At 41.9% G+C, this 14037-nt stretch overlaps 1 protein-coding gene across 4 annotated transcripts in view; it reads right to left on the reverse strand.

Moving 5' to 3' along the window:
- Window positions 1–14037, reverse strand: part of LOC136846482 (N-chimaerin-like) — a 68617-nt gene that overhangs the window by 24623 nt on the left and 29957 nt on the right. For all 4 annotated transcript variants that reach the window (XR_010855408.1, XM_067117293.1, XM_067117295.1 and 1 more), the window contains exon 7: window positions 5630–5809. Coding sequence is in view for 3 of the 4 variants with exons in the window: in XM_067117293.1 (XP_066973394.1) it covers window positions 5630–5809 (180 nt within the window). In the remaining variant the exon portion in view is untranslated. The remainder of the gene's footprint in view (window positions 1–5629; window positions 5810–14037) is intronic.

The raw sequence follows: 14037 nt of genomic DNA on the forward strand, positions 1-14037 counted from the left end.
CACGGAGGTTGGTGGAAGGGCATTTCTTCCCTTCCGGTCTGGTATCCTCTTATCCGGGTTTTACCAGACTGTCAGAACGAGCATGGCATCTGTCTGGCAGGATCCATAAGTGAGCCCTCAGCTAGGGGCTGGACACATCGTCTCCCTGAGGACTCTAACGGAGTGGCAGGCGGAAAATTCCAAGTTCACGCCAGCTGTGGGGTCTTACCGTGCTCTCTTTGGGAGCCCTGTTTCTTACCCCTTGTGCTCCGAATGTAGCCCCTCTTATCAACAGGCTTGTTTTGAAAATGTATCGCTGAGGCATTTCCGGGAGACAGATATCACAGATACATTCACAGTGAATCTTCTAACCCCGGACTACGCTTCTAATTTATTCAGCGTACAGCTCCCTAAGCTTCCGGAGTCAATTTTCGGAAGCTGAAACAGGGTGTAAGTCAGGCTTGCCCGTTCCGCCTTGAGCTGAAGAATCTTATGAACAGTTTCACCTGGAGAATTAATCTTTTCCCAGGTGGGCGTTATTCTGACGCCCATCTTGGGCTACTATTGTTACCCAGAGCCTCCGTTCTCATGGGTGTCTACCCTACGAGCAGAAACGGTCTGATCTTGCCGGGACCTGTCCCAAGTCCGGCAAGAAGTTCATGTAGTTCAAGAGCCCCCCTGCTCAGGCGGTGTGCAGGCGCTTCAGGTCTCTGCCCCTAGACAGCCGTCAGCTCTCACTCCCAGCCTCCACCTCGATGTGTGCGGGTTCAGCCAACACATCAGCCCCTTGTAACGCCCCCGTGTGTCTCTGCCTTCCCCACGTGCCCGCCGGAGTTTTCTTTGCTTCATACCAAAACCTAAGGAAAGAATTTTCACTAGACATTTGGCCAGAGGCTCTGACCCTCAGGGTTATCATAGGAGCAGGGATGCATCCTACTCCTCTCCGAGAATTTGGGAAGGCATTCGCTTCACGGGAGGCAATCAAGCCTCCTCCCTGTAGTATTTCTCATATGGGTGGGAGGCTGTACCATTTTCGGGGCCACTGGAACTTCAGTTCCTGGGCCCAGAGTATAGTTATCAGGGCCCGGGGGGGGAGCTGGACTGTTGTTCCCCCCCCCAATCAGGTTCAGTCAACCTCCGGCCAGAGTTCTGGGGGTCTTTGCGAATGGCCTGTCAGGCTTTTTCAGTCTGCCAAGGAAGTTCCCTTCCACTGGAAAATTTTTCCGGGCGTGTCCCGTTTGTTTTCCTTATTCTTGCGGCAAGTCTCGGTTGCTTACAGTCTTGTGGGTTCGGATCCTACTGCGCCGTGGAGCCGTAACCACCTCTATAGACCTTTCCGATGCTTCCTTTCACATCTTGGTTGCAGAAAGGTCCTATCCCTTCTGGGATTCAGACTCGGGGAGCAGGCGTACCCCTTCAGGTTCATGCCCTCCTCAATACGGCTCCAGAGTCTTTGCCAGTTTGAACAATACCGTAGTTCAACAGCTCCGGTATTAGGAGGCTATGCTAGCTGCATATCTAGTTGCCTGGCTCATTTGGGCACCCAGCGTCGGGAATTGCCTGAGGGCGCCGGTCATTATAATCGGTTTCTAGAGTCTTTGGGCTTCTAAGTAACCAGGAAGGAATCCCACCTGATTCAGGAGGGTAACCTTCCGTAGTTATGAATCCAGTGGAAGTGGAAAGAGATAACAAGGGCATCTTATCATTTCATCATCTCAAGCATACCTCTCCCCGTGCCCAAGAAAAGGTCCTGGGTTTTCTCCAGTTTGCTTTAGTGACGGTTCTCCTTCTGAAGTCAAAGCTGGAGTTTATGACCGGGGTATGGTGGAGTCAGGGACGTGTCTCCTTGATTCCTCCTGCTTGAATAGTGGCCTCCGGCCTCGCACAACTGTCAAGTGCTTACCGAAGTCAGTTCCTCTCCAGCTTTCCCCTCCGGCCTCAGTATTCCACACCGTCACCTCTCTGGCAGGTGAGGTGGATATTTTTGGCCCAATGAAGCACATGGTACTTAGTCGGTCACGTTCCGGCAGTTCCATATCAACGCTTTGGAGGGCGGTGACAGTCTTCCTGTTCTTGGAAACTTCTTCCCCCCAAGAGGTTTCCTTTTAGGCTGGTTCTGAACAAAACAGCAATAGTGCGCTGCGTAAACAAGTGGTTTTGGACTCGAATTGTGCTCCGTTCAGGTTATGGTTCATTCTTCTCCATAACCAACAGACGCAGGTGCTTCTGTCTACCACCCTTCTCGTAGGGGTCCAAAAGGTCACTGCTTTTTCCCTATCCAGGGCCTCCCCTGGTGTCGGAATAGTCCTTAGGCGGAGCATCATTCAGGTAGTCTTGTGACCTTTTCCTGGGCCTGGAAGTAGGTCTGTTTGCAACCCAATTCAGCCACAAACTATCAAGCTGTCCCGTCTGGTATAAACTCAGCCTCGTCAGCCCCCTCAAACTCTGATGTCCTGGCTTTGTGGTCTTTGTGAATCTTACAGTTTAGGAGGAAACTGATATTGGTCCTGTTATTTCTGTTTTCCTGAAATCAGTTAAGGGATCCTACTCTACTGCAGTATGGTTCTGCAGTTAAGTAACTAGCACTCTTCACATAGTTTTCGAAGCTATAGTACTGATGCGCCGCATTGGCCTCGAGCAAAGTGTTTTGTTGGAACCAGACTCACAGGCCCTTAACTTTCATCCCTAAGGTCTGTGTTCGTCTAAGAACAGTACTCCGTCCACATTCGGTTTCCTGGTCTTTGAGTAATGTATCGGAGTTAGCTTCGGTAACCAACAATCATCTTGTTCTTATCTTTCCTTGTTAAGGAAGTCCCAAAAATTTTTAATCAGCTTAGCTTCTAGTGTTAGTTTTCCTGTACTGTCTGCCCTGTCTGGCGGAACCAATCAGTTTGGTTTGTCTGGTGGAACCAATCAGTTTGGTTTCCCCTCATCAGGGGGTAGTGTTGTGAATTCCTCACCCTAACTTTCTATCTACAATTGAAGGTCCTCATTTTCGGTGGTCACCTTGGAAAGTACTCCCCTTTTACAAGGTCTGTTTCTGTGTCCAGTTTTCTTCTTGCAGGCTTTTTAGACAGGACCTGCAATTTTGTCAGGTCCTCTCCTTTAAAAAAGGGGGCACTGTCATTGGGTCTGCTATTAGGCAGGAAGTATTTTCTTAATACAAGCCTATTCAGGTGCTGTTCTAAGCTCATGATCTTAGACGGTGACCACTTACATTATTTTCATTACATGAACTTAGAGGACCTTACTTATGTTCAGGGTAGAATTCTCCTAGTTTTCAACGTTTCTATTTAAGTCTTTAATAGCATAAGAATGATGTTTATTTCTCTGTTACTATTTCACCGGGTGACACAGGACCTCGATCCAGAAAAAGGATTTTGACAAAGGAAAAATCTATTTCTGGAGAGGGGCCCGTGTCACCCGGTGACCCACCCCTGTTTTTCATTCTCTCCCTCCCTTGATAAACTTCATTCTAGTGAGGTGGGTGCTAACATGGAATGCGGCTAGTGTTGCCTTGTATACAGTCCGCGAGTAGTGCATGGGCTTGTATCAGCACCTCTCTCGTTGGGACTTTTGACATTGGGAATCTCTATAGGATAAGGTTCCGTGTTTTTGTAGTTCACCCTTTTCCATACACGACTCCATCTAGTGGAGCTCACTCTGGGGGTAGTAACTCCAGCATTTCATTTAGCTTTCTCTGGTATCTAGCAACGGAATTACCTAGAAATAAGTGCTGAATGGACTATTTCACCGGGTGACACGGGCCCCTCTCCAGAAATAGATTTTTCCTTTGTCAAAATCCTTTTATTATACCATCTACCTGCTGAGAAGAAGAATAAAAAAAACAGAAAAGAATTTATACCCTGAATCCCACTGTAATGGCAATCATTTTCAACAATGATACCCTAAAAAAGGGACTCCTTCCAAATTACTATTATTACTATCATAAAAGTACAGTAAAATCCCTTGGGACCAAAGGGTTGCCAGTATTAAGAGATGTACTATAATGACATATGTATCCTGAATGTCATTTTGTCATTCATTGCCAATTAACATTACAAATTCTTCACAGTTTTATTATTAAGTAATTCCAAACATCTTACACTTAACATTATCCTGCGCTCACCTAATCCCGGCACTAGCATGAAGAAGTTGGTATTGTTTCTTATGTAGAATAACAATGAGAGAGAGAGAGAGAGAGAGAGAGAGAGAGAGAGAGAGAGAGAGAGAGAGAGAGAGAGAGAGAGAGAGAGAGAGAGTGTGTCATTTCCCTTAACACAATGCATACACATATGTATACATGCATACACAGATTGAATATACGTACAGTATGTTAACGCTACATTACCTGATTAAGTACATTACTGTACTGCACCAAATCATCGACCCCACATAGAAGTGGGAAAAGATGCAGTGAAAGAAGAAGACTGTACTGCACTAAATAAATTTCAATAAAAACATACAGTAATAGAGAGAAGGGAGAACCACAGTAAGTGCCAAGTTTACCTCAACGCATTCATACTTGCATGTAAGTATTGTATACAGGCAGTCCCCTGTTATAGGCAATCCGGTTTTATGGGGCTTATCTGACAACGAAAATCGGCAATTTTCAGCGCCAAAAATCGCCAATTTCTGCTTATTGGCGCCAATAACTGGGTATTGGCACTGATACACACCTAACAGAGGTGCCAATAACCGAAAATCACTTTTCGGCTCCGATAAGTCCCAAAAATCGCAGAAAAAGCCAAAAAAATCACTGATTTTTAGTTATCGGCAATTTTCAGTTATCATCAAAATTTACTGAAAATCTTATCCTACTATACAAAGTTTAAGTAATTTCTTATTCTTAAATTACGTGTACTGTATAATTTTTTTCTTTTCCTTGCAAATTTAAGCACTCATGAATTTACTTTCATTGTTACAGTTATCCATCTGTGGCAGAGATGGAGGGGAATGTTATAAAATGTTTTCTGCTCTACCTAAGGTACTTTTGTTTTCTCCTAGTAAATTATAGTAGAACTGTTACTGAATTGATTTTTCCCAGTGCTCTGGCTAAACATTGTTCTTAGTTTTTTCTGTTAAATTGTAGCTATGTATTTCTAGAACACTGAATGCTTGGAGGTAAAAAAAATTTTTTCTTAATGTGCTCTTCTGAAATGGGGGGAAGGGCCTTTTAGGCCTTAGAATGTGCTCTTTATTATATCACATTTTCTTTGAACAGGGACCAGGATACTTTCCTAAAAATTCACAATTGTTTATACACAAACTATCTTCATCTAATTTCTGCACACTGGTTTTATATTTACAATGGTACATATACAGTAACATTAACACAGTACCTGTTGTTAAAACTTTAACTTTAATACAGTACTTTAACATTTTTACTAACAGTACAGTAAAAGTTTGCAATGAATTATTTGTTGGTTAAAGTTTGGCTTCTTACATTAATTTTTCCTTACCTCAGACTTTTTTACTTACATTTCAACTTTGTTTCTATAAAAACAAAAAATTTACCTAAGTCTCCACAAAATCATGATCTTTGAAGTTTTAAAACAAATTCTTTCGCAATGAAATACTGCATATGACACCATCAACAATACTAAAGCCTTACATAACACTTAAGTTAAAATAATGACAAAATAATTACCTCTCTCAAATGCCAATCTCAAAGTTTCAATTTGGTCTTGTGACCCTGGAACCCTATAAATCCCTTCGGTTGTAAGACCCCGTGCTTCAACCTCTGCCACACAGTCCAGCACTACCTTAGGAACATTATCTGTAGACCCAGCTATACTTAAACTAGTTGTAAGGTCTGCTCCAAAAATACCTGAAAAATACAGTTGAAAGTATACAAAAATGACATTTTTATGATAAAATAAAGTTTTATATATACTTACCAAGTAATTACATAGCTATAGTTTCCTCTTGCACGGCAGCTTAAATTAAAAAACTCGTGGGTAACGCTTCAAAGTTCAGTGCAGACAACTGGCCCCGCCCACTAACGGGAATACCAGGACGACTTGGCAGACAATCTCATTCTGTTTACGCCATATGTCTATCGGAGGGGAGGCAGGAGGGCTCCGATCATGTAATTACCTGGTAAGCATATATTAAACTTTATTTTATCATACAAATGTCATTTTTATATAAGTAACTTACCAAGTAATTACACAGCTGTTTCCCACACTGACAGGAGGTGGGATACATGTACATACTCTACTCCAAAAACATTAAGACAGGAATATTGGCAGAAAATCCAGGAACTGGACAATGAAATATTGGATCTAACAGATCCTGTAGGACAACCTGACCAAATTATGAATCAAGCTGAATATAGCCTAAGGTAGGCACTGAAATTCATAGGCTAAATTCCTCCCTCACGAGTCTTCTAGCTGTAAGAGGTGAACCTATTGCACCGATATTGCCTGTTAAAGCTACTGTAAAGTTACCCAAATTAAACCTCAAGCATTTCGATGGTGATTTAATGGAATGGAATTCATTTGGGAACTTTATGAAGTATCAGTACACCAACGTACTGATTTTGAAAATATACAGAAGTTTTCTTATCTGAAGGGCCTATTACAAGGCGAGGCTTTGGAACTGATATCTGGTTTTAAATTAGAAGGCGATAAATATTTACAAGCAGTGAACTTGTTAAAAGAGACCTATGGCAGAAAAGACGAAATCAAGTTGTGTTTAGTTAGAAAACTCTTCCAAACTGAGACTCCCAAGGCAGATGCAAGATCGTTACAAGGTTTTAGAGCGCGATTCGAATTCTGCATAAGATCACTGGAGAGTGAAAGACTGGAATTGAGTGAATCATATACCATCTTGCTCTACACCAAACTACCAAGTAGCGTAAGTGAAATAATAAAATGAAGGTGTGGAGAAGATTGGCTGAAATTTGACACTTTGAAAAAATATCTTGAAGAAGAAATACACAATTTGAGGGCTTTTCCACAGACTGAAACAGCAAAAGCTAATACATTGACAACGGTATCTGCTTTCGCAGTAGAACAACAGCAATCTGTGAGACCAAAAACAACATCGGTAAGGCCTAAAGAAAGTACAAACAAAGCCAAGGTAAATCAGGTTACAGGATGTGCACTTTGTGGAGGCAACCACATATGGACACATTGTAAATCTTATGTAACCAGAGGAGGAAAGATAGAACAACTCAGAGCTCTGGGTTTGTGTTTCATATGTGCATCCAGTAAACACTTCAGTTCCGACTATGACAGGCAAGGTTGTAATAATGGTTGCACTGTCAGACATCATAGTGTTATATGCAATAAAAACCAGCCAAATAAATCAAAGATAGGTGGGGTACAAGATGGAACTCTCTCTTTGACAAATACCTGACAGGGAAATAAGACGACTAGGAAGTTGATCTTACCTACAGCCACAATAACCCTAAAAGGTAAAAAAGGTTGCATTGTTCGAAAAAGAGGGTTGTTAGATACCTGTGCCGAGAGATCATTTATAAAGAAATCTGCTCTTGAGGGACTCCACTATAAAAGCAAGGGAGTTGAAAACATATCATGAGAGGGTACTTAACTACTACACCAATTAAGGAATATGAAATGGTGAACATTGCTGTACCTCATCAGGGTAGATTAATAAATATGGATTGTATAGTGGTAGACGAGCTACCAGAATATACAAAGAAATTCGGCGTTAAGAAGAATTTAAGGTCGTTGTGTAAAACGAAAATCAGCTTAGCTGATAAAGATTTTGGTCTACCCATAAAGAAGCAATCACCTGCATGTACTGAATTGTTAATAGGGGTTGACAATGTGTACAACATCTTACACCCAGGGTTTAGGAAATTTGAAAATTTAGCATTGCTACCGACCATATTAGGTTACGTGGTAACCGGAACTTGTAGTTCTCTTCCCACCAAGGATACTCATCTCTCCATTTTAAAACTGGCAGTGGAAACTGACAACATAATTATGGCTGAAGGGGCTACTCAATTAAAGGATCCAAGGGAAGATCTTGAAAGTTTGTGGAGCTTGGATCATTTAGGTATTACCTGCAGTGAAATAACGGAACAGGAACGGAAGGTATTAAAGAACTTTGAAAATACTATACTATAACTTATTCTGAAATTGACAAACAGTATGTTGTGGCATTACCTTGGAAAGGTAATAAAAGGAGATTAACTTCCAACTTTGGGTTGGCTTTAAACAGATTAAAACAACAGTATGTCAAGTTTCAAAAAGACACTCAGTATCTAGAACACTATCAGAAAATCCTGGAGGATCAGGAGGATAGGAGATTCATAGAGAGAGTGGAATGTTTTAAAACAGAAGACTGTCACTTCTTGGCACACCATGGCATTAAGAAGGACAGTGAAACAACCCCTATTAGGATAGGATAGTATTTGACTGTTCGGTTAGACAGGGGAAAAGTTGGTTGAGCTTGAATAATTGTTTGTGGATGGGACCACATATAACAACTGACCTGCTCAAAGTTCTGCTGCAGTTTAGAACAAAATCGCTTGCTTGTATTAGTGACATAGAGAAAGCATTTTTAATGGTGCAACTCAGGGAGGAGGATAGGGACTATACTAGGTTTTTATGGTTGGAAGATCCAACAGACCCTAACAGTAAATTGTTAGTGTACAGATTTAGAGTTGTTTTATTTGGACCTACATGTTCTCCCTTTCTGCTGAATGCAACGATTAAGAAACACCTGTCTATGGTAGAAGGTGAAGCAGAAAGGATAAAAAGAGGACTATATGTAGATAACTTGCAGTTCACTTGCAATGATGATAATGAACTGGTGAATTTTTTCTTTGAAGCAAATAAGATATTTACACAGGCACATTTATATCTGAAAGAATGGATGAGTAATAATGTCTCGTTACAAACTATTGCTATGGCATATGGGATTAGTGCCAGAGAACAAACAACTCATAAGGTCTAACGTCTGAACTGGGACAAAGAAAGGGATACCTTGACATTACATCCGACTAAGATAAATAAGAGAGAAGTGTTGAGAACTGTTGCATAGATTTATGATCCATTAGGAGTGCTTCTACCCGTTACTATTAGGGCAAGGATATACCTGCAGAATTTGTGGACGCAACTAGTTTGGGATGAACAACTCCAGACCCGTTACAGAACCAATGGGTTGAGTTATTCGAAGACATAGAAAAATGTCTTTATATTTTCTTTCCTACGAATACTAGCCTAGGAAAGGGGGATTCCTTACACATATTCTGCGATGCCAGTGAGTCAGCATATGGTTGTGTAGCCTACAGAGTTAAGAACGAAAACTCTTATTTAATGATGGCAAAGGCAATAGTAGCGCCTATTAAAGAATTAACTGTTCCGAAACTTGAGTTGATGGCATTGTTGCTAGCAGCAAGAATGGCCAAATTTATTAAAGAATCCTTTGAGAAGGATGAGTTTGTGGAACTGTTCATTTGGTCGGACAGTAAAGTCGCCCTAAGTTGGCTAGTATTGAAAAGTGTTCTCCCTGTGTTTATGAAAAATAGAGTACAGGAAATAAACTCTTTCATTCCAGAGGCAGTCTTATCCTATGTGCCTACAGATGATAATCCCAGTGACTGGTCGACATGTGGGGAAAGGACAGAAATGATCTTGGATAGTTCTTTCTGGTGGGAGGGACGCCCTTGGTTAAAAAATTCCTCTTGGCCAATAGATAGGTCATGGGTTGGTGGAACACTTGTGCAGGGTAGGGAAGAGAACATTTTGGTCAATACTGTAGGGGACAACCTGAATGGTAATACTCACTTGCTGAATTGGGAGAGATTCAGCAAGGTTAAAAAGGTCTATAGGACCACAGCATGGATCCTATGATTTTTGAATAATTGTAGGAGTTCAATCAGTATGAAGAGGCATGGTGAACTGACCTTGGAAGAACTCCAAGAAGCAAAGAATAAGACCATTGCCATCATACAGAGAGAATATTTCCAAGAGGAATATGAGAGTTTGATGAAGGGGGTAAGAACACCAAAACTGGCTCTCGTACAACAGTTGAATCTTTACCTGGACAACGGGGTAATAAGGTGTAAGGGTAGGTAGACTAGAACACGCACAGTTACCCAAATCCGTTAAGTGTCCCATACTACTGTCGAAGAGTTGCTATGTTACTCGGGTAATTATTAAAGAACATCATGATGCTAATGCTCTTATGGGTGTAAATGCCATTGTGGCAAGTGTCAGATATGAAGTCTGGATCCGACAGATAAGGCAACTGACTAAGAGTATAATACACCATTGTGTTATTTGTAGGAGAACGCAGGGGAGGCCGTATGGGCCCAATATAGTTCCTCCATCACCCGAGTTCAGGGTGCAATGTAAGCAACCTTTCAATACCACAGGCGTGGACTACACTGGCGCATTATGGGCTAAGGGAAGAGGACAAAGCCCTGAGAAGGCTTATATCACCTTATTTACGTGCCCAATAACCAGAGGCATACATGTGGAGCTAGTTGATAACCAGTCCTGTGACTCGTTCCTCATGGGTTTTAGAAAATTCTGTAGCAGAAGAGGTTTCCCAGCACTCATGTTGAGTGACAAAACCACCACGTTTGTAGCGGCATCGAAAACCTTAAGACCATGTCGGAGAATCCCAAGGTAAAGGAATATCTGTTAGATATAAAGTGTAACTGGAAGTTCATTCTAGCGAGAGCACCATGGTTTGGTGTTATATGGGAAAAGCTGATAGGACTTCTGAAGTCATGTCTAAAAAAGATCGTAGGACAAGCCTTGCTCAGTTTTGAGGAACTGACCTGTGTGCTGGTGGAGCTGGAAGGAATTATCAATGACAAGGGGCCAAGGAGCAAGTGGAAGTTGGGCCAAGTGATCGAGTTACATGTGGGGAGAGACAAGGTCCTAAGAGTGGCTACTCTAAGAATGGCACATAGCCAGCTTATGAGACCTGTAATTAAGTTATACCTCCTAGAGCTATGGCAGGAGATAAGGGAAACTAATCCTCCGACAGATGACATTCACTCAAGCACTCATCCGAACAGAAGGACTGCTCAAATAGCTGCAGAAGCCAGAAAGGCACTGATAAGAACAGGACTATTGTAAATCATGTAGGCATAAGTTTTCTTGCGGGGGAGTATGTCGAAACTTCAACAAGAGAGACTGTACTTTTCCACAAGTTGTGGTATAGTTTTATGTATTCTCTTTAAATTTACGTAAAATGGAAATGCGTATTATGTAGAAGAAGGATATTATGTTTTGTTGTTTGTATATAGTAGTGAATAATGTTGTCTTAGTTTTGTGTGTTTAATTGTAAGTATACTTGTAATATTGCTTAACTACTGGTAATGGTTTTCGTACGGTAGTTAGTCGAAGGTTTGGTTTCGGTCAGAGACGGCCGTGAACTCAGTCGCTTCATAGATTTAACGTAGAGTGGTTCGAGCTAGTGGGGGAGTCAAGAATGCAGCCATAATTGTCGGTGTCTACAAATCCATTTAAGTATCCTATTCACCTTAAAATACATTTAGGGAAACTTTCTTTAGGAGATATGCATATCGAAATGTAAGGAGAATTTCTTGAGGTGTGCTTTACATGAGGGTAGTGAAATAGAGACTGTGCTCCCGCCAGTCCAACTGTACATAAAGCTAGGAACAATTGAATACACCAATAGTAAGTTCATACTGTCAGTTTAGTTAATATACACAACACATTGTATTAATATAATCACAATTTAAACTAACATAAGAGTGAAGTAACCTGGGTGTCGTAGCATACGACTTAGGCTACGATTTGGGTCAGTATGTTTCAGATCGTTTAGGCTATACGACAACACTGACGATTTGAAATGCTATACTTATTCTGAATGAGTTGGAATAGGTTGTATGGTACTCAGAGGAGGGAGTCCAATACTGAAGGAGAACACCCGATGATCTGAGACTAGAGTCGGCCACTTGAAGAGGTGTTCAATTGGAAATTGCACTCAAACAAGAACAACAGTATGTTCTTAGAAGAGACAGGCACCAAGCTAAAGAGAGACTGGCATCAGCCACTAGTAGGCTGGCACCAGACACACAAGAGCTGGTGCAGGATGCTCTATATGAAGATGAGCTCTGGCGCTATTTGAAGCTCAGGTGCTATTAGGCGCTATCGGGCACTTATTTTCCACTTGGCGCCAATACTGGCATTCTGCGTGCATCTGGTTGGGGTTCCACTTAACCTGTAGCAACATGGTAGTATAGCTACTTAAGTGGTAGCTTTGCAGCAAAGGAGAAGTCCGATGGCTAGCAAAGCATAATTGGAAGTTTTATATCGAAGGAGTTAACCAAAGGCTAGCAAAACTTCAAAAAGTACATCTCTATGGATGCCTTTCCAATGGCTGTCTGTCAACAACTGCGGACAGTAGGCTCGACTGGGGGGCAACTACCCGGGGGCAAAACCCTCCGGACTCCCATGGACTTCAGTATGTCTCCTCCCTGGTGCACGGAGTCTGACAAGGACTGGGTTTAGGAGATCCGAGGGCCCGGATAGCTACCCCTTCACTACACATCCAGTAAGACACATTTCCAGTGGCTGTCTGTCAATACCTGGGACTGGCAACAAGTTCGACTAACGGGGCGACTACCCATGTGTAAACACCCCCGACCTCCCTTGGACTTCCAGTATGCCTCCTCCCTGGTGCATGGAAATCTGACAGTGACCTTTGTCTAGGAGCATCAAGGGATGAGTAGCCACCTCCTTGACTGCACAACACTTCACTATTATTACACGGTTAACATCTATTAACCCAGACACAAGACTGGTAATGGCACGGGAAGGAAGCATGGAAGCCAAGCGTGGGAGCAAGTAGATAAAAAAAAAAAAGTTAAGTTACCTTAGTTTAACCAGACCACTGAGCTGATTAACAGCTCTCCTAGGGCTGGCCCGAAGGATGAGACTTATTTTACGTGGCTAAAGGCAGGAGGGCCAGCAGTAGGAGAGAGTTGGTGCCAGGAACTCAGAACTGTCGCTGAGCGAGCACCCGATAGCGCCCAGGCTCTGCAGTTGGCACCAGGTGAGCTAGTAGCTCGGGAGCTGGCGAGCGCTACTAGGCACTGTTAGTAGGAGCTATCGAAGCAAGTTAACACGGTTCTCAGCTGTCAAGAACTTCTTCTTTCGCTAAAGCTCATCGTAACCAAAACATTAAGTAGAATTTTCTCCTACTGCATTCCTGCCCTTGCACTTTTCAGTTCTCTACAAAGGAAAGTGTAATAATACGACCTTCAATTAATTTTATACGAACAAATGTTATGAAGTACACAGTACCATCATACAAACATATCTCAAATTCTAACCACCATAATTCGAGATTGCAGATATGTATTCATTACACAGAATATTGGATCAGTACAGAAACAAAATTTACGCTATATTACACTAATCGGTAAACGAGGTAGCGAACACAATAATCAAGTATTTTTTACGCTACTTGGAAAAAGAAAAGTTAACCTTCGCCAACATAGTTCAAAGTACATTGAGTACCGTCATACAGACATATCTCAAAACCTATCAAACATTGAGACTGTTATGTATTAAGTCTTGCGTATTATATAGTGCATGTCGAAGCTCTATGGAAGCTCAGGCGCTAACTAATGACTGGTGCATTGTGGGTTGTTGCAATTTGGGACTGGGGAAGCTCCATTGAGTTGTAATAAGATTTAACAGCACTATAACCATTAAAGCCAACGTTTAGCCATCTGTATTCTTAACCCTCTACCTTGGGACCACCGTAATAGAGACTTTCAGATAATATACATATTCACTACCAAAAAAGTCAGCCCAGTAGCAAACACAATATATGTTATTCGGAAAAGGAAAGTTAACCTTTACTGACAATAGCTGAACACGGAGTATCATACAGAAATGTCTCCAACCCTAACAAACACTAATTGAGGCTTGCAGATAAGTAATTCTATACCGTAAATATTGGTTTGGCAACGAACGCAATGTTTACGTTTATTACGTTAACCAGTATAGGTGGTAGCACGGTAAACTACGCTACCAGAGTTAAACCATTTGATTGGGAAATCGCTATTGTAGCGAAATATGATGAACT

Source organism: Macrobrachium rosenbergii, chromosome 15 (genome assembly GCF_040412425.1).
Source record: "Macrobrachium rosenbergii isolate ZJJX-2024 chromosome 15, ASM4041242v1, whole genome shotgun sequence".
Classification (NCBI taxonomy): domain Eukaryota; kingdom Metazoa; phylum Arthropoda; class Malacostraca; order Decapoda; family Palaemonidae; genus Macrobrachium; species Macrobrachium rosenbergii.